At 42.7% G+C, this 21,863-nt stretch overlaps 1 protein-coding gene across 7 annotated transcripts in view; it reads left to right on the plus strand.

The window, feature by feature from the left end:
- GRM8 (glutamate metabotropic receptor 8) overlaps positions 1-21,863 on the plus strand; it is a 685,094-nt gene that overhangs the window by 564,760 nt on the left and 98,471 nt on the right. For 6 of the 7 annotated variants that reach the window (XM_077338334.1, XM_077338332.1, XM_077338336.1 and 3 more), the window contains one exon: positions 16,880-17,815. The exons of the other annotated variant lie outside the window; for it this stretch is intronic. In XM_077338334.1, the coding sequence (XP_077194449.1) occupies positions 16,880-17,815 (936 nt within the window). The remainder of the gene's footprint in view (positions 1-16,879; positions 17,816-21,863) is intronic. 7 annotated transcript variants of the gene reach the window in all.

A 21,863-nucleotide genomic window follows, 5' to 3' on the forward strand; every position in this document is an offset into this window, starting at 1 on the left:
CTGAAAGAAGATAAGCATACAGCAGTTCCAACATTACAAAATATATGTTCCTATTAAAGTGAAATAATTTGGCATGAAAGAAGTAATATGAAATGCTGAGATTCCATCACTCCAGTCAGTTTTCAGAAAAGATGAGCCCTCCTGCGCCATTCCTGGAAACCCTCCCCATCTTCATAGGGCACGGTGGATCCAAGCCAAGTAGACAACGGCTGCTGGATGATGGCGGAGCCTTGCTAGTCTCTACTTAGACAGAACTGAGTGTTCAATAGGTCTGATAGATGTGCATGACTCATGTTATGTTCTCTTTCTTTAATAGAGTCAGAATTCATCAGGGAACTTTTTTGCAAGAAGGGAAGATGCCAGGCTCAACAGCCTGATCGATAACTGCAGGCAATGGGTAGCGCTTGAGCACACTGTTCTGCAAAAGCAGTTCTGGTGTGGTGAGATGCAGCTTTGTAATCTCTCTTACTATCCAGGTAGGAGACCTGGGGGGAGGGGGGAGGGAGATAGAAGAGACAACCAAAAAGGTAATTGAAACCCTAAGGAGATTACATTTCATTGTGTTCTCAAAGATGCTGCCTTTACAAGAAAAAATTACACATTGCAATGAAAAGTGGACAATAATAGCACTGTGGGCTGACATTCTTTTCCCCCTTTTTTTGATTGTCATTCAGTCAAGGTACAGCTGGAAGCATGGCTGTCCCTGTGACACCTCCCTCGACTTTAAATGTATGTAGACTGAGGCATGTTTGGCTGAGCAGGGCCAGTGATCAGGTAATGTGGGATAGGCTTCAAAGAGAAATTTATAAGCAGGTATAATGCAAAGTTAACAAGCAAGCATTTCTCATGTACTGTTGACTCACCCACCCGCATTCCACCTGCAGTAGTATGGGATTGCCTGGGGCATTTTCGCATGTGCAGAATGCAGCTGGACAGCCTCCAGATATTGGCAGCATATTCAGGCCCCTACACATGATGTCACCGACATCCCGCAATTTGGCCATTTTTTAAACATGATCGTGTGAACCACTGGTGAGCCACCACAGGGCAATCAGGGATAATACCAAATGAAGGGGAACATGTGTCCCACCCTCCCCTCTCTATTTCCTATTTTGAGTAATTTTTTTTCTTTTTAAAAATGGCACGGTCCATGTTGCAGTGGGACCACAAACCTACATTATCCAAGGTGAAATAAAATCTTCTTTAAAGTGTCCACAGTCTTCTTAGGGTCAGGCAGGCAAAACACAATCCCGTTCTATTTTATGGAGGTGGGAAATGAGCCAGAAACGGTGGTGGTGGGGGGGGGGGATGATCTAGCAGCTTTCTCCTGATCATTCAGCCATGTGTGCACTTTGTTTTTAAGCCTCCTGTTAACAAAAAATGTATTTTTGGGCTTCAGCTACCTGTCCAGTCTTCTCACAACTGGGGCAGACAAAAACAGCCCCATTTGTGTCTTCTGGAAATATGAGCTTTGAAAGGGGTAGGGGATCTCTTGATCCTACAGGGGTCTGGGCAGCTTGTTTTTAAGCCTACTATTAAAATGTCTTCTTGGGCTCTTCTTGGGACAATGTGCAGCAATTCAGAGATGCACCCAGACAGAAACAAATTGCAAAAATATATGAATCTCAAAAGGGGGGGGGAGTGCTGCATTGTTCTGGTGTTTATCCATAGCAAAGGGGCCATGTTGATTTTATTAAAGATGCAATTTGGGGGGGGGGGGAGATTCAGTCCATGAGAGCTGTGCTGTGATTGGTGGCTTGCTGTGATTGACAGGCCAAGGAGAGGAGGGAGAAGTTCACCTTGTTTTCCCTTGCAGCCTTGTCAGGAGGCAGAAAAGCTGTGATGGGGCAGAAAATGCTTCCTCTATGAAAATGCATATGCTGCCCCATATGCTGGGGCAGAAAATGCATATGCTGACATTTGCAGCAACTCACAAAGTGAAAACAATAACAATTATCAACATTAAAACAAACCATAGATATTGGCTGTATTACAAGCTATAAAACATTTATTTAATCAAAAGAAAATTATTTCCTTTTCCCCCCATACACACTGAAGGGTTTAAGATGGTATATATAAACAGATTTAATAGAGAACAATTGATCATTATACTTTAAAACATATGAAAGCAGAGACAACCCAAACCACCAGAAAATGCCCACTAATCTAACATACCAAAGGTGTTACTTTCACCAAAGTCCTGCCTTAATAGCACTGCCTTGCAAGATCTCTTGAAAGCCAACAGTGAACAGCATCTTCTAGCTGTCTCTGTAACCTTTTGCAGAAGATGAGGGTCCTTTATGGATAAACCTTCAGAAAGGCAGAGGGTGACATCAGAAGCTTACAGAATGTGAGTATTAGCACAAATTATTGAGAGGAGCACTATTATCATATGGGTTCAGATAGGAAGAGCTGGTCCTTTTTGGATGTAGGTCATCCATGTAGGTCATGAAGAGCTTTAACAGTAAGAACCAGCACTTTACATTGAATTCAAACATTTATAGGGAGCCAGTGAGGATATTTAGAACAGAATTCAGAGCAGCTAGTCCCAGTCAAAAGCCAGGTTGGTGCATTCTGAACAAACTGCAGATTGTGTTTTGGCCATTATCATTGTAATTTAAAATGAGTAATGTGTGAAGTCTTGTCACATGCAAACCAGCACTTTGCACTCAAACCACAGAACTAGTTATGTCTATTATGCACTGCAAGATTGCTCAATCTTAAATAAACTGCTGCTGCCTTTATGTTTAAACATATGGTTTCTGAGTCTCTGCTAATAGGGTGAAATGAGTACAGCTTCGGAAAAGAGGCATTAGGCTAGATAAGGAAGAAACAATTATATCCTATGGATATTTTGTACGTCAGGAAAATATATAAGGGAAAAAAACCCTCTCACTTCAATGTGCTTTATCATGAAATAGTCAATGTTATAGATATATTCAGGCGTGTATTCTTGTTTATCTGAAGCAGCAGAACAAAGTTTGAGTCTAGTGGCACCTTTAAGACCTACAAAGTTTTATTCAGGGTATAAGCTTTTGTGTGTATGCATACTTCATCAAATACAAGATCCAGATATGTCACTTGGGGACTACAATGAAAAGGCATTTGTGTCCATTCAGATGTTGTCAGTAGATAACATAGTTTTGGATCCTATGAAATGTGAGCAGAGCTGCACTATAAAAAACAGTACATTTCCTGCCTTCCCACACTGTAGTCATTTACACTTTTGTGGAACATTGGACTCTAGGAACACCATGGAAGATGCGTGTTCTTCCATGGTGTTCCTAGAGTCCAATTTCTGTTCCTCTTTCATGAACAGAAATCATCTTTCATGAACAGAAATGTCTACTATACTTACATACATGGAGATATTAGAACGCTAGTTTCAAAGCACATTTATAAAAACGGGCTTTGAAAGGGGAGAAGGGGGAAAGGGCAGAGGGCGGCCCCCTCCTGCCAGCTTACCGGAGAGTAGGCAGAGGGGGAGGAGACGTGGTTCCAGGCAGGGGCAGGCTCTGCGGCTCCTGGACGCAGCAAGGCAGCTGGTGTTCCCGGCAGAGAGGCGGAGGAACGGGCTGCATCGGCTGTGCGGGGCTGTGGCGCAGCGTCGGCGCGGGCTAGAAAGGGCGGGGTTGTGGTTGGGGACGGCAGAAGGCTGGAGGTGTCAGCAAAGTGGGCTGAGCAGGGGCCATGGTAAAGATGCGGCTCGGGCGCCCCCCCGGCGGCACGCGTGCGCAGGAGACGGCAGGATCGGCAGGAGGCATGGCGGCCGCCCTGGGCGAGACAACGGGGTGTAGCAGGGCTGCAGGGCAGGCCAGGCGCGGGGCCGGATGGAGTGTCAGCGGTGCGAGATGGAGTGAGCAGGCCGCGGAGGACGTGCAGGCGGGCGTTCTCTCATGGGTTGGGAAGGTAGGGGTGTGGCCTTGTGGGGTCCGTGGGCAGGGGAGTTTGGGGGGGTGTAAGAGGGGGGAGCGGAGGGACGATCCTTAGAGGGGGGAGTGCGGCAGGCTCAGTTGTGGGTGGGTGGGTGGGCAAGTCGGAAGGTTTTCTGGGCGGCTCGGCAGAGCACAGACGGGAGGATGAGCCAAGCAGACAATGGGGAGGTGCGCTTTGCGCGCCTCCCCATAGACTCCTTGGGCGTTGAGTGACACTAGGAGGGGCGAATCAGGAGCCGCTTTGCGGCTCCTGATTCGCCCCTCCGAGTTTTTATCACGGACGGAGCCCACCCCTTTCTCCTCCCAACTTGCCCTTAGGGCTTTATTTATTTAACCGCAGGAACGGTTACAGATACAGATTACAGATAAGAGAAGCCAATGGCTCATCCAGTCCAACAGTTTGTGTCATATAGAGAGCAATATTCAGCATCCATCAGGAGGTCAACTAGCAGGGCCAAAACTCTAAAAGCCCTTCCACTGCTGTCCTCCAAACACCAAGAATACAGAGCATCTCTGCTTCAGGTACTGATGGTATAATAAAGATAATCTAATGTAATAAATATATAATCTATTTAAGGATGCTAATTTGCTATCTGAAAAGTTTATATTATCTATTTCAACCATTATCCGGAAAAATCCAAAATAGATCAGACAGGCACAACGTTGCTTGTCCACTAATATTGGAAAATATACTGAAGACCCCCAGTTTTGTGAGGCTTCAGGGCAATGTTCCTCCTTTGCTCCCTTGTCTGAATCTCTGCCCCACCCTTGTATTTCACTCCCCGTGTCTGACATAATGATAGTTGTTTGTCATTACTTTTCATCATGTAGGATCCCTAGTCTTCCTTGGTGGTCTCTAAACAGTCAAAGTAGTGTAAACAAGGACTGAGAAGAATTTAGTGTAGCTATAGGCTTCTGGGACAGTGGTCCCCAATCTGCGGGCCGTGGCCCGGTGCCGGGCCGCGAAGGCCATGGCGCCGGGCCACGGTTCCCTCTCCCTGCCCCCCCCCGCAGTAAAAAACTTCCCAGGCCGCAAGCTTGTGGCCCGGGAAGCTTTTTACTGTAGGAGGGGGGGAGAGGGAATCAGGGCCGTGCCCGCGCATCGCACATGTGCGGCTGGGCCGCGCATCGCACATGCCTGAGTGCAGCCACACATGCGTGATGCGTGGGCGGGGCAGTTGCCCTGCCGGTCCCCAGCCTAAAAAAGGTTGAGGACCACTGTTCTGGGGCAAACTCTTACCAAACTGAGTCGGGTGGCCTTTGTAGTATTCACCATGCCTCAGGGGCCACTTAGGCAAAGTGGATTGTCACAGCTCACCTTTTATGGCACTATTAGCACCACAGGGGCCACTTGACTCAGCTTGCTGTTGGTTACTTACTCCTTGGTGAGAATAACTGAAAGGGCAAAGCTGAGGAGTGATTCCAGGCACATGTCATTTCAGATATATTACAAAGCATAGTTCAGACATGCTCTCCTTTTGATTCAAGAAATCAAACATGAAAATCATTTATTTTATTTTATTTGTTACCCTCAGCATCCACCCAGTTTTAGAACCAGTGTGATTTTCCTTTGTCTGTGTAGAAGTGACAGATTGGGAACTTATAACTATGCAAAGATTGATGCTTTTGCTAAAAAGAATTGGTAAGTAGATAAAGGGAGAGGTAGTTTCATGTTTATTACAGTGACAAGAGATGAACTTGAAATAAGACCAGTTTATGTCTCATGAGCTGGTATTTTGAAATGATTCAAGCTAACTATATGAATCAAAATGAAAGAAAAGCCTTCAATTTTTAATTTTTCAAACTACAGCTCATTATTTGCTATCCCTTTTAGAACATCTGCTTGATTTGTTTTCTTTTGTATGTCACGGTACTGTACTTCAGTTTGGAGAATTCTGAATGCTCAAATTGAACAATGTAAACAGTACTCATACTTAGGAATTACTTGCTCATAGACTCTCTCATGGGGAGCCCATTTAATTGCTGTAAAGATATCAACCATGAGCTATTAAGAAATTCTTGTTTTCAAGTGGGAGGCGGGGTATAGTGGATCCAGCCATTAAGCTATTTGCCAGCAAAGTGATTCCCAGCAAACTGTATGGCACTGAAATCTGGGGGTGTGTAGTCTAGATCCTGCATAAACATGAAAGAATCCAAAATTTGTTCTGTCCAGATTCTTGATAGATTAGAAGGTCATCTGGGCTGGTGTATTTTGATGGAATACAGCTAAGATATACCTCTGGATGTTTCCCACCTCCAAAAAGGAACATGATGCTCTGTTGGCCTAAGGACATTTTGCATCTGAATACTTCTAAACTATTACATTGTCTTGGGCTCTCACATAACGGAGCCACAACTCTGCCCTCATCAGGGTTAAAGGGGATCCCTTTGGGTGGGCCAATATCCATCTTTTGATTATCAGAAAGATCCATATGTCTCCAGCAGGGTCTCATTGTTTGCACTGGCAGCCAGAAGGATTAGTTCTACAGTGCTAGTGTGATTGGGGATGCATCCTGTTAATTGTATTTTATTAGTTCTATTATTATTGATAATTTCTTTTAAAGTCATCCACTATTGTAACATTGCTGTGTTTTAATGGCTCCATGTCTGATATGTTTTTACAGGCTTATGACCAACTCAATAAACCTGACTTGACTTGACAGTACTGTACCTAATTGTCAGGCAATGAACATTGTGTATTGTAATTGGGCAACTATTTTCCCAGATCCTTTTCTGTTCCATGATGCTATGCAATGATTAACTGTTGAGCAGATTTTTGATGTTGGCCCACTGTGAACCAGAAATTGCAGTGTGGGGGCTAGGCTTGCTTGGCCCAACCCAAATTGGATACAGCTAGCAATGTCATGGCTAGGATCATTGCAGGTTGCTGGTAGGGCTTAAAAATGAAGGGGGAGTCATAAGAAATGGAGAGCCAAGTCTGTGAGGAACATAATGGCTGCCTGAGTCAACCAATGGCATCAAGGAAAGCCTAGGCTTGTGGCATAATTAAGGTTCTTGTTCCCTCCCACACCAAATGTGTGACACCCATAGACATATCCAGTTTGCAGCTTTTTAACTGAATTATAGCTTCATACAATTAGTCCATTTTTCATCCAAAAATGATAAAAGGGGCTCCTGTAGCCTTCTTAGTCCTGGCCCCTACCTAGTGGAATGAGCTCCCAGAGGAGCTGTGGGAGCTTTCGTCATTCCACAGGGCCTGCAAAAAGGAGCTCTTCCATCGGGTCTATGGTTGAGGCCGATGTGGTAAGGAAGATTTGATGCCCACCTGCTATGTTATCTACACTCCCTCCTCACGCTTCTGTACTAGATTTCAGGGGGGGGGGGTTAGTGGGTTATAGACCACCATGGTTTTCTAAAAGTTTTTAGGAATCTGTTATTGTATAAGTATAGATGTCCAGAATTGTTTTAATGAGGTCTTAATGGGGCTTTTAATACGGACAATTGTAACCTGCCACGAGTCAGTTTGGGAGTGGCATGCAATAAGTCTAAGCAGTAGTAGTAGTAATAATAATAATAATAAGTAACAGATTACTTCAGTTACTGTTGCAAGGCAGCAACAGTATTCCAGACTTCAGTTTCTGTAAAAAGGGAGAGGTTCTTTGCACACCTATTTTTGCCTTTAAGGAAGGACTCATTGGAGCCAGGTCTGTGAGCTCTAGGTCAGAAAATTCTTGAAGATTTTGTGGTAGATTCTGAGGAGGGAAGGGTTTGAAGAGAGGAGAGGTCTTAGCCAAATATATCATAGAGTCCAACCTAGCATTATACTCCCCTGAGGTCTCTCTCAAGCCCAAATCTTGCCTACTCCTGACTTTGCTACCAAAATTTCCTGGTATTTTCCAACCAAGTGGTGGCAACTCTAGTCCACCCTCGAAAGCGTACATTTTCTCCCAGAGAACTGATACTATTAATCTCGAGATGAGCTATAATTCAAGGCAATCCTCAGGTTCCACCTGGGGACTGACAAACCTACGCCTGGAAGCAACCTCTGAGTTCCTTGATACAATCCAACTTGCATTACTGAACTAGGCCTGGCTGCTTGCTACTCCCTACCATGCACATCTCACTCCCTCCAGGCCCATCATTGGCCACTGGAGGGGGGGTAGGTTAACATGACCATATATGGTCATATCACCCAGTAAATGCTTAACACATTTTAAAATATATATTAAAAATAATTAGCTCTCACCCCTTTGGGAAACTCTTCCAAAGCAATCAAGAAACCCCAGGTTTTCCCAAAACCCCGATTGAGAAAGCCTGGGTTACAGGAATGTGGTATCAGTCTTCTGATTCCTTTGGAATTTAATTTTTTTTCCCTTAATGCAGCTCATGTTTTCAAATGCCTAAATAACAAGGGGCTGAAAGCAAAAGTGTTGCTTCTTTATGCATTTAGAATGACCAAAGCCGTTCTTTGATTTTTAAAAAAAACATTGCTTCTGTTTTAAACAATCAAAAAAGGATGTGCATCTTTTCAAAAGCTATAACAATGCAGAACTTAATCTACTGGTCTGATTTCCTCACACTGGGCAGGTAAAATCTGAGGTGACAAGAAAGTCTCCTGAGGTCTCCTGAGAAGACTCCTGATTAGGAACAAAGTAGGCTATAAAGAAAACAAATGGAAAAGAGTAATGCAGGGTAATATTGGAAAGAGGTTTGTTTATTTCTTTCTATTTAGAAGAATCAGCCCAAACCAGCCCATGAATGCATTAATGGCAATTAAAATGTATAAGTGTTAAGCTATTGAGTCAAGTAGAAATTAATTCCTGAGTTCCAAACAAGACCAGTCACTAAATCTCTACCTGGGTGGAAGCTAATAAAGGCAGCTGATGTAGATTATGGTTCAGTGGCCCAATGTTCTTCCAATTCCAAACATATCCTGCTAGATGCTCAGCCACATTGAAACAGCAGTGATTTGGTGCTCAGGCCTGTGCTGTTGTGTTTAGGTAGCTATGGGACATTTTTCTCCCATTCTTTCTTGACTCTACTTCTCCATTTCTCCTTTTGTTTTAAGTTGATTGCTATCACCAACTTTTGCTCTAGATCAAACCAAGTTCTTATTGTGAGGAAAAGATAAAGAGTTAAAGCTTTACTTAATCCTACTGGTAGCCTAAGAAAAGTGAAAAGGATACGGATGTCTGTGATCACTGTCAACCAGACAATAAAAAGTGCCCATTTTTTAAATAAAGAATTCTCTTGGACAGGCCTTACATGTGCTACTTAAAGAGGAAAAGTATCTGATACCTCCCATTCCAGCCCATAAAGCATAACAGGCAAGTACAAAGTCACACCAATTGTGAGGTTATAGATTAGTGTATTGTAAAGTACATTCTACGGGGCCTTGGCAAAGTATATTCTTTCTTCCAGTTGATGGATCTCTTAAAAAATGGATGAGCCCAACTTCAGACATCTAGACTAAAAGAAAACAGGCTGTTATACATTTCCTCTGGGGACATGTAGTAGAGGTGATGAATGAATATGCTAAGTGAATCCAAAGATAATTTTCATTCCACACTGCAATCTCATCAGCCGTGTTATTGCCAAACTGTATAGCTGCTGCTCCTGTGGTTGTTTTATCCCTATAAACTCTGGAATTTGTAAGGAACTCTTAAAAAAATGTTCACAGCACAGTGATTTTAAAGGCAATTAAAACAGGGATTTTCAACTTTTTCTTTAATGGGAACTACTTTGGAGTAATGAAAAATATCCTAAGCCACTGAAACATACACACATGTGTCAGTTGACTGAAATTCTCTGGGTACTTTGAGATGTGTAAGAACATTGTCTCTGGCAATGTTTTCCTGATTCTTCTAAGAGGTGTAGGGGCTACTCTTAGAAAGATGGTCAGCTCCCAGTAGCTTCTGCTAGAGTATTGCGAGGTGTGGAGAAATGCTTTGCTCCCTCGACATCACCTAACTAATCATTAGATTATATTGTATTCATGATGCAGGAGCTCCTCTACCAATCTGTATCTGGCAGAGAGGACAAGTACTAAGGATGATGCATCCATCATCCCTGCACAGAGCACTGAAGATTTTAGTTATACGAATGGTAGGCCCCTATGGAAAAAATCATACTTTGTTAGAATGTCATTCCTCGGGACACAGAGTTTTGGATAGCCAAATGGCTAGATAATTTTCTCTTCCTCTAGAGACAGGAAGATTCAAATGACCTGGAGGTGGGGACTCCCAAGGGCAGATTATTAATTCTAAGGACAGCTTCTGATCAGGGAGTCTCAAGCCATGAAGGACAAAACCTTTTGTGTGGGCTCCATCTTGTCCATCTGGTGAGGAGTAATGGGGAAAGATCACAACTCTGAGAACTCAGGTAATGATGGACTTAACTTAAATACCAGCTGCAGGTTTAAGTTTAATTACCAGCTATCGAATGGGAGGAGTGTTTCCTTGCAGAGAGAAAAAAAATATTTTCATGTGTACTTCTAAAACTGTAAGGTTAAGGTCAATTGTTTTAGCTTGTCTTTCATAGCAGGGATCTGGCATATTGTTTTGGTCAAAGCTTCTTGGGAGGTTTTCACATAATTTACATTGTCCCTAAATTGTAATTGCACATTGGACTGCTTTTGAGTCTCCACCCCTGAGGATGGTCTCCAGAGTGAGCCTGAATTATGCTGTCCTAAAAGTTGGAAGGATATATTTTGAGCCCCACTTGTCTCATATGCCAAACTGAAATAACATGTTTCCCTGCTTGGTGCATTTTGATGAGAAGGTCACTGTGGGACATTCCACATGGACAGAAAAGGCTGAGAGGGCAGTCATATGGAAGCGGGGCTAATTCTTGCTTCCACATGATTTAGCTGCTGGGCAGGCCTCCTCTCGAGCCTGCTGCAGATCAGGTCCTCATTTTGCCAGGGAACATGGGAGAATCTGTGTTGCCTTAGCTGTCTCCTCCCTGCCCTACGGTGGCCCAGAGGGGGCAAAAAATGCCCCAATTAGCCTCATGGCACTTCAATGCACCATGGGGCAGCCAAGGGCATTATTGTTATTTTTCAGGAAGGTGGGGTTGTGTTCCATGCATTTCTACCTTTCTGCATAATAGCTCCCCCGTGCCCCCCCACATGGCAGAACCATTCTACCACCATTGTGTTTGCTCGTGGGGGGGGGGACACATTTCAGTGCTGGAGCAGATCCAGCACTGAAATGTGTCCCTTGTGGGGACACAGAATGCTGTGGAGCATGCAGCTCCACAGCAACGCATCACTGGTGGCCTGGTGCAGCCATACCATGCAGAATGGGCCTAAAACAGGATCCTTCACATGCATTCTTAGTTTTGAAATGAAGTATTAATTCACATATAGAAAAGTCCATTAACTATTCCCTTTCTGAAGTCCTAAGCAGAAAGACCTTCCCAAAAGCTAGCACATGACAACTGTGCATCCAATCAGCACACACATATGCAGGTGGAGAGGCTAGGGCATTCTTAGAAACCTTGGTTATACAGTAATGAAACTGACTGTCAATCTAGATAGTTGACAGCTTTTATTTTTGTCTCTGCTTGCATCTTGATGGATTGGTTGCCCTTGACTTGTTTCATATCTATATTTGTAATTTCAACATGTGTCAACAACCAGTGTGTCTCTGGAACTATAAAAGCTGTACAGCACATTAAATTCACCCATCAAATTTCATCTTATTATGAATAAAATTTGTTTTTGTTGAGCTGTTTTCAAATTAATATTTGAAACTGTACTTGTGAAGTGAAATTGACATTTCTGGAACATAAAACGTAAATAAAATATCAGCCTCCATTTCTTAGATGTGTAATTCTGAATCTTAATAATTATGAGTGGTGTTCTGTTCATATGTTTCCTAACTCACTTTATGCTGCTGAACCCAAAAAGCCACCATTGGAGGGGAGGGGAATGAATCTCTCTTCTCACTCATGCAAAGTATGTTGGGAGCAACATACTCCAATGGTTTTATTCTCCAGTGGTCCAGGTTGGGGCAGTCTGTACACATGGAACATAAAATAGTACGTCCCAGGGAGGAAGGGGTCTCCAATCCTTACACTTCAGTATACTTTTAAATAACACCTCCTAGGTGAACACAGTAGCATATGCATTTGTGAGGTTATAATAATGTCCTCCTATCTGTCACTGTATGGAACCATCATTGGCTATCTCATGAGAATGGGAAATCATTTCCCCCCCTGCTCTTCCCTTCTGGAATAAATCTGATAAGAACTTATCATAATTATGTATCTAAATTATAAATAAACATAGAAAGGAAAGCATCCAGCCCTTGATACCAGAAAGTATGTTGGAAGTCTTATGGATCCATGAAATCAGACAAATAGATTGTAAGCATTAAATATTGCCAATTCACGTGACCTCTCCAAATACAACCAATATTACTGGCTATCTCCTGATTTTATTTGGATACTAGGAAAAAAGCCCATTTGTGAAAATGGGCAGAGTGCCGGTATTGGGCGAGGTCCTCTTACTGTTGGCAGCAGCTATTGGGGGAAGGCGGGGAAGCAGCGCAGCTTGGACAGGGGGCGACACGGATGGGAAGCACGCATGCTCAGGAGTCCAGGCATGCATGCTGCAGCTGGGGGTCGGGGTGCCGGGGCCGTGTTGGGGCATTGGCGTCTGCAACCAGGCATGCGCATGAGTCCACACAAACCTGGTTTATTTTTCCGGCATGCTGCCAGTGGTGGCAGCAAAATGGGAGGACAGGGGCAGTGAGAAGGAGGAAGGTGAGTGCGGTGTTGGGGAGTGGGGATCGGCTGAGGGTGGGGAGTGCGGGGACGGGGGCTGGGGGAGAGGCGTCGGGTGGATGTCGGGGTGGGGTGGGAAGGGGTCTGGGGAGGGTGAGTGGGTTAGCAGGTGGCCGATGGGTGCTCGAGTGTGTGTGTGGGGGAGTGTTTGTGTTGCAGGATGCAGCGGGTCGGGAAGGGGTCTGGGGAGGGTGGGGGTTAGCGGGTGGTGGGTGGGTACTGGAGTGTGTGTGGGGGGTGTTTGTGTTGCGGGGAGTGGTGGCGGGTCGGGAAGGGATCTGGGGATGATGGGGGGGTTAGTGGGCTTTGTGCACCTCCTCATTGGCTGCTTGGCCCTTGAGTGGCACTCGTGGCTCTTGAGTGGCCCTTGAGTAGCACAGGAGCTTCGCGGCTCCTGATTCACCCCTTTGAGTTTTTATCACAGACAGAGTCCACCCTAACTCCTCCCCAATAGCCCTTAGGGCTTTATTTTATCTGCTCCGCAGGAGCGGTTAAAGGTATGTTACCCTCAGAATGTAAGATGTCAAGCTTTATGTTTTCCAATTGACCATGCTTGACTTAGAAGTGTGAACCTTTATTTAGGATTGCACTGTTAGTACCATGACTGTTGAAACCCTTTATTTCCACAAATTAGAAATAATCTTGTTCCTCCAGAACAGGCCTTGCTAGTCTGATGTCATAATATGAATTACATAGATTACTTGTCAGAGGCACTGGAATGGAAATTATTACATGAATCATTACTACTGACCTTCTCAAGATGTGGATTTATTGTTTTTGCTGCTTCTGGAATGTGGGACAGCCTACTAAACAACTGTATACATTCTGAAAGGCATCTTTTACCTTCAGTGCAATGACAGTCAGTGGATGAAATGTTGTACTTGGTGTATTCCTGCTAGCCTTTAGCTAGTAGTTAAAAGCCATGGCTTTTTGCCTTCTTAGTCAAAAATGAATATGATTTTTCTGAAATGCCAAGAAACTGTAGCTAGACCAATATTCAACATATCAAAACATGTGAAGTTAAAGGTCTGGGTGTGATGGGATACTGGGCTATCCATGGTTGTTTTTGAGTACTTACTGAGAAAGAGTAGGACATTGTTTTCATCCAACAGAATGTTCCATATTTGCTATGCTGATGTTGTTTGCAACCTTTGGCCACAATTCGAAGAATATTTTAAAGTTTGCTTACTGAGGCACTTAACTTCTTCCCCTTCCCCTGAATAGACATTTCCCATGTCATGCCATACATATCTTTAGAAAATTCTCTGTGATGCTTGTGATCTCCAAGTCTGGCCTCCTTGCCTATACAGAGCAGCCTTTCTCAACTTTTTTTACCACTGAGAAACTCCTGAAACATTCTTCAGACGTTGAGAAACCTCAGAAGTGGTGTGATCATATGCAATAAGGTTGGGAAACATAGGTCCCCCCCTTCCTATCCCATCCAAGCCCATCATTGGTCAGTTTTGGAGGGGGGAGTCCACATGACCATATATGGTTTTATCCCTCAAATGTTTAACCATTTTAAATATATATACTCATAATTATATACTCATAATACCTGAGACCCTCCAAGCACATAACTGACAATGGTAATGGGCTTTGATCATACACCTGTCTGGACTGTAATCATAGTCTTTGTTTCCATACTGTTCTTTTTCAAGGATAGAGCTTTCTGACCTGTAAACATTTCCGACAGTTCATATAGATATTTGCTTGTGTAAAATGGCTGTCCCTAGAGAACTGAGAAGGATAATTACGCAATTAATCAGTCAACTATTACATTTCTAGGAAAGTGTAATTTGTGCACATACAGGAATGAATTAGGCTATAATGGAGATATTTTGTTAGGGAATTTCTACAGACTCTGAGGCTGATCTGAAGTCCATTAAATTAATGGATTTACTTCACTGCTCCCCATGGACTTTGGTTCATACCTTTAGACCAAATGAGAGATTAATGGCCATCTTATTGTTATTTGCTATTGCTATGCTGACTGTGAGCCATTGCAATGCTCTTTATGCACTTGCTAAAATACAATGTGAACACTATGCCCTTTCTGCTGTCTCAAGATTATTTTCCTCTCTCACATATAAGAAGTAATGATGTAATGTCTTGATGGAAATAAGACTCAAGTAAAGAATAGGAATAGCCTATTCTAAATCCTTTGTTCTCATGGACTGAGGGCGTTCCTATTTCAGTGCTAAGCCAGTGCAAGAGCCAGGGTGGTGTAGTGATTAAGAGTGGCAGACCCTAATCTGAGGAATTGGGTATGATACCCCACTCCTCTACATGCAGCCTCTTGGATGACCTTGGGCCAGTCCTCTCAGAACGTACTCAGCCCCAAGTACTTCACAAGGAACCATTCTACATGGCAGAGTCTGTAGCACTGGATTTGCTCTAGCACTGAAATGTGTCCTCATTTCAGGTGGACAGCTGCTGCACTGCTGAAATGAGTCCCCCTGGGAATCACACTGATGGTGGATAGGTTCAGCCCAGCAGGAAAGGGGCCTTTTTCCTTTTTTTGCAGGAACATGAGATTGCATGGAGCACAATCCCACATTCCTGCAAAATAAAAAAAATTTCCTTGTCCATACTGCGGCGCAGCAAAGTGCCATGAAGCCAATCGGGGCATTTTTGACCTCTCTGGGCCACTGTGGGATGGTGCTCTTCCCTGTCCAAATGCGCTCTTCCCTGTCCACATGGGCCTGCCACAGGACATGCCCCATTGGCCACTGCAGTGGGCTAAGGAAATATGGATTATCTCATGTTCCCTTAGCCTGTGACAAATGAGGGTCCAGCCCACGGGAGGCCCAGAAGGAGGCCGCCCTGGTGGCTGTGTCATGTGGAAGCAGGGATTAGTTCTACTTCCCTTTGAGTGTCCTGTCAGCTTTTTCCGCCCATGTGAAATTGGCCCCGGTGTCTGTTGTAGGGAGGGGAAGGCAACTGCAAGCCACTGTGTGACTCCTTATGGGAGGGAAAAGTGATGTTTAAGAACCAACTCTCTACTGCTTTTAAGCATGCATGCTGTGAGTGTCAACATGAACATAATTACCAGGAAAACACACCTTCCTTACACACCTTTGTTATAAAACTGAGAGTAAACTCCTGATCAGTTAACCTCAATATTGTCTGGCAAAGTTCATCATGAGCACACTACAGTGATGAACAACCTTGCAGTTGTGTAAAAAAAAATCATCAGAGCTGTGGAGGGTGAATTTTCAGTCTTCTGGGACCTCTTTCAATGATCGTTTGCCTGTTAATGTTCATGGATCCCTGACATTGTACCTATGCATACTGGAAAGTATTCTTGAGCAATATTTTAGTGCACACTGTGGGATGTGAGTGAATTACTAATACTCCCCTAAAAGCTGCCCTAGGCATTGGCTATGTACTGAAGGAGATCAGTAAAGGTGGACAAGGTGCTTTTTGGGAAAAATGTTCTGCAGTTACTAATTTTCTATTAGAAAAACTTCCAAGGAGCCTCTTAGGGCAGCAAAACACAGTTTTGAAAATTGCATATCTTAGCAGAAGCTTGTGTATATTCTAAATGTGTTAAAAACCCAGAATGTTCTATGTGGAGGGATAATGATGCCATCACAGTAAGAGGCATAGGAGAGCAATACAGGCATGTTGGAACAGACATGACCTGAGCCATATTTAAAAGAGAGGGAATGCTTTCTTACTGCATAATTGTATTTCTAAAACACAGGTAAACTATCCTAATTTCTTTATAATCCTTATTCTCTAAGGGTCAATTCACTGGGATTCTTTTACCCTCATTTCATACTGAAATAGAAATTATTTCCAAGCCCACATGTCATTATTTTCTAATTAAGTAATCAGAAATTAATTTGCACATGATTAGCTTATAAATTTTTTAGCAGGTGTCTTGCTTCACAGCTAGCTTGGAGTTGATAAATCTCTTTGCAGGCATCAATTTGGTCAGCAGTAAAGAGGCAAATAGAAACTAATGACACTCATCAAGTTCATGGCATGAATGATTTATTTGACATGATCATTTTAACAGTTCTATAAAGTCAATATGAGGGGGGAAACAGGTTTCTTATCAAGGTAAACTGCATTTGTCCTGTCAGCACGACTTGATTGATGACAAACCACTGGCCAGAATTAGGATATTATAAATGAAAAAAGATGAAAGGCTCATTAATTTTTTTTAATATATGTAACCACAGGTAGAAGAAATGCAGTGGGGTAGCAGACAGCGAATGCATCCAACATCAGTCTGTAGCTTGCCTTGCAAGCCTGGAGAAAGAAAGAAAACTGTGAAGGGAGTGCCTTGCTGTTGGCATTGTGAACGCTGTGAAGGCTACCATTACCAAGTGGATGAATTCACCTGTGAAGTATGCCCATTTAATAAGAGGCCCAACCTTAACCGCACAGATTGCCAGCTTATCCCCATCATCAAGCTGGAGTGGCATTCCCCATGGGCTGTTGTGCCTGTCTTCATAGCAATATTCGGGATCATTGCAACATCCTTTGTCATCGTGACATTTGTCCGCCACAATGATACACCAATTGTCAGGGCCTCGGGACGCGAACTCAGCTACGTCCTCTTGACTGGGATTTTTCTCTGTTATTCTATCACTTTTTTAATGATTGCAAGTCCAGACACTGCTGTGTGCTCCTTTCGACGAATCTTTTTAGGGCTCGGCATGTGCTTCAGTTATGCAGCCTTGCTCACAAAAACAAACCGGATCCATCGAATATTTGAGCAAGGCAAAAAATCTGTCACTGCTCCAAAATTCATCAGTCCAGCTTCCCAACTGGTGATTACTTTCAGCCTCATATCCATACAGCTTTTAGGAGTCTTCATCTGGTTTGCTGTGGACCCCCCACATATTATAGTGGACTATGGAGAGCAGAGGACTCTTGATCCTGTGAATGCCCGGGGGGTTCTGAAATGTGACATCTCTGATCTCTCTCTCATTTGTTCTCTTGGATACAGTATTCTCTTAATGGTAACATGCACTGTTTATGCTATTAAAACAAGAGGTGTTCCAGAGACCTTCAATGAAGCAAAACCAATTGGATTTACTATGTATACAACCTGTATCATTTGGTTAGCTTTCATTCCAATCTTTTTTGGAACTGCACAGTCAGCAGAGAAGGTGAGTGACAGTAGCCGATCCTTATTTTCAGTTGCAATGTATGTGAACTCACTGAAGATTCATTCTAAATACTGCTTATGAAGTTTCTTGAGGATAAGACACTATAACACAGTCCAGTTTAGAAAGCTTCTTGGAACCGGAATATGTTTCTAAAAGCATTTACCTTAAGAATGTGTTTAAATTTAATATAGAGTGCAATTCTTTAGTCACTTGGTAGCCTGGAATACATTGCTTCTATTAATGTCATCAGATTAACATTTTTATTCCCTGAGGACTTGTGGTTTATGGGACATTAATGACTTTCCAAATTTACAAAAATAATTGATCAAAATTATGAAGGCATTATCTTTGCAAAGGGGAAGAGGAAATGGATTTTTAAAAGGACTGAGAATGTTCAGCATATTGAGTGTTTATGTAATTATTCTATGGTTCAGTACAGGTATTTGTATCTCAGTGTATCTCAGTGTGTTGGGAAACCAATTCTTTTGTGTGATGGTGCAAACTGTTGTGTAGTTAGTATTATTAATTCTTACGCTCTGTGTAAGAATTATATAAAATTTCCATTGGTCAATTTATCAATTAATGACACCCTATTTTTGTAGCTTCAGAATGGCTTCAGGTGGTATACTCTCTTTCCTTTCTTTTGAGGAACAGGTATCTTTAATGTCCTGTGAACCAAGGAGGCAGGAGACAGGTATTAATTAAATAGTATATCTGCTGCTACCTACAAACTCAAGGTTAAAAGTTTAAGCATTCCTACCCATGCATATACTAAACTTGAGTTTCAGGAGCTGAGGCTCTGTATACGTACATCCAAGTTCACACAGTATTTTCCAAGAAAAGAAAGGAAGCACATGTACGTAACTAGGTTGACTTTATTGTCTAAAATGGATAAGTAAAAGCAAGAAAAATTGGCAACTTAATGACAATCAACAGTAAAAATAATTTAAATTAAATACTTCCAAGTGTTTACAATAATTACTGCACCTAGCTGTGTCTCACTCCTCTTAGCTAATTTAAGAAGGGCTCACGTGGAAAAAAGCAGGTTTGAATATGTGACCCAGAAGTGAACAGGAAGAGAAGGAGAGTGAAAGAGTTCTTAGTTGATCAGGCGTTCTCGGGAAGGGAAGTGCAGTATAAAGCTGATGCTGAGATTGTTCCAACCCATTTGTCAGATCTCTAGGCCAAGGCTCACTGGGATGATATGGTAGATTCCCCCCTAAATCCTTGGCATCGTATGACCCTAGGGTCTGAGAGTAACACTGTGAAACATGACACTGTCTCTGAATAATTTGTGTGTGTGTGTCATGCTTTAAAAAAATCTAGCATCTTGAGCTCAGAGAGATTGCAATTTTACACCTGGAGTCCAAATTTAGCCATCATAGCTGACAACTACTGTGACAGATCTATCTTGCATAACATTACCTTTGAAAAAAATTGAAGCTAGCAACCAGCACTAGTTATTATGGTAGTGAATTCCAGAATTTAATTATGCATTGTGTGAAGAAGTATTTCCTTTTGTTTATTCTGAACCTAAAGCAGTTAGTTTCATTGGATGACCTCAAGTTCCCACATTCTGAGTGAAAGAGAATGATTTCTCTTTTGTGTCTGTGTGACTCAGATTGGCATGTCTTTTGTTCAGCAAGCTGAGGGCTTTTTCTGACTCTTTCATTTTAACAGAGAACAGACAACAATGGGTGTTTTATTTCATAGTACTGCTTAGGTAGATCTTTATAAGTTTACTTTTGAAAGTGTAAACTCAGCGGAACTTGCTTGTTTGTGAGGTGATGTGCCAAAAGTATACACTCACTCACTCACTCACTCTCTCTCTCACACACACACACACACACACAGCCAGTAGATAATGGTACAGTATTCCCTGACCTGGATGGCCTAGACTAGCCTGATACTGTTAGAATGCAAAAGCCAAGCAGGATTGGCCCTGGTTAGAACTTGGATGGGAGATCACCAAGGAGGTCCAGGGTTGCTATGCAGAGGCTGGCAATGGCAAACCATCTCTATTGGTCTCTGGTTTTGAAACCCTATGGGATTGCCATAAACTGACTCCAATTTTATGGCAGTTTCCACCTCCACTTTCCCATCAAAGAAAACACTTTGCTGTGACTGGAAAGGAGTTCATGGAAGTGGATTTTCGCCACCTTCTCCTTCAGCTTCCTGTGAAGTACATGCTGACAATCAAGGGAGTCTTATTCAGAGTCTCTTCATCTTGTGTCCTCCACATATTCCTCATGTCATTTTGTTCAGAGCATTCCCCAATCCTCACCATTATGTTTTAAAGAGGCACAGAAGGTTTCTAGAGGTAGAGAAAACATGAAAGACTCCTTCTGGTGAACTCCTTCCATTTAGATCTGAACTGACAAATATACATCTCAGGCAATGTTCTATAGTCTTGCAGCAAGATCCACCCATGAAAATGAAGAATAATAATTTCAGCACTTTCATTGGCAAAAAACAGAAATCAGAGCAGGTTCACTTGCTTCACTTACAAGCCATCATGTATGTTTAACTATTGCAGATGCTCATGTGAAAAGGATGAACTACTGCTTAATATTCCTTCACACTCCTATAAACTGATCCACTTCCATCAGCCAGGAATATTTTGAAAACAGAAAATGTCTTCTCAGATTATTCAAAATGTTTCATAAAATCTCATTTTCAAACCATTCTTTTCCTTGCCCGTTTTTTCTTTCTCCACATCGCCTTCTCATGTGAACAAAAACATAAAAGTAAAATTATGCCATGTCATCACTCACCAATTCTGCTTACTGGTTTCTTTTCAGCAGAAAATAAATTTGACTATTTCGTGATTTTAGTGACACCTTGATTACTTTACAGTTCGAACTATTATTTGATTGTGACTTAAGGTCTCTGATTTTCCATTCTCCAGGGCCCAGTTCTAAGAATTTGCCAATGCTGCTCCAGGAGGAGGAATCACATTTCTAGAAAAGTCAGACACATTTGTTCTGCAACAAACTAGAAATGAAATACTGCAAAAGTACTGCTTTTGACTCAACCTAAGAATAGACACAGTCCAAGTCACATCATACACTAAGCCTTGTTGAGTGAAAGAGCAAACCTTGTGTTCAAAACCATGGGACATAAATAAGTTAAACTTTGATCCTGTATTTGAACAGAAGAAGCTGCCTCATTCTGAGCCAGACCACTGGTCTATCAAAGTCAGTATTGCCTACTCTGTGGCTCCTGAAGAGTCACATTCACAGTGAGCATCAGCTCAAAGAGCCATAATTACTTCCATTCCTGACATGTGCCTTTATCCTCAGGTAGGCTTACATTTAACTTCTTCCTCTGGCTGTAGCTATTTCAAGGTAGGAAACCCCTTACTACTTACAAGGCCCACCAGGACAGGACCTTGCCTACTTTTCTGGAAAATGGGGCAGTTGCCAGATGGGGAAACTGTGGTCAGATGAACTGCAGGCACCATGTCAAAAAGCTACATGTGGCTTCTGAGCCCTTGAGTATGTGTCACTGGTCTACTAAGACAGTGGTTTCCTCGGGGTGTCAGATAGAGGTCTTTCACATCATCAGCTACCAGACCCTATTAACTGGATATGACAGTGGTTGAACCCAGAAATTCTGCATGCAAAGCAGATGCTCTGCCACTGAGGCCATCATTTTGACCCCTGCTGAAAAGCCCAATAGCTGGAAGGAGTCTCGAAAATAAGATCCCTTTTTGGGAATTACTGAACTCTATCAAAATATTGATCCTAAAATGAATGAAACAACTTAGCATTGATAAGCTATGCTACAAAGAAGTTATATGCCATTAGAAATTAGATGAGACACTTGGTTTCACAACAAATTCAGCAAAAAATCCAAGTGTTTCTGTGAAGCACTTGCTGATTCAAGCCTAAAACTCTCCAAGGAAAGGAACACTCATTCATAACTTTTCTCCCACAGCTAGTGATTGGTATAGACTCCACTGAAAGGAGCTAGGAAAGCTGAGCTTTGTCAGGTTGCCATGAAACAAAGACGTGTGTGACCTCTTGTTACTTGCAGTATGTTATGG

The sequence above is a fragment of the Paroedura picta genome, chromosome 5 (assembly GCF_049243985.1).
Source record: "Paroedura picta isolate Pp20150507F chromosome 5, Ppicta_v3.0, whole genome shotgun sequence".
Taxonomy (NCBI): Eukaryota; Metazoa; Chordata; class Lepidosauria; order Squamata; family Gekkonidae; genus Paroedura; species Paroedura picta.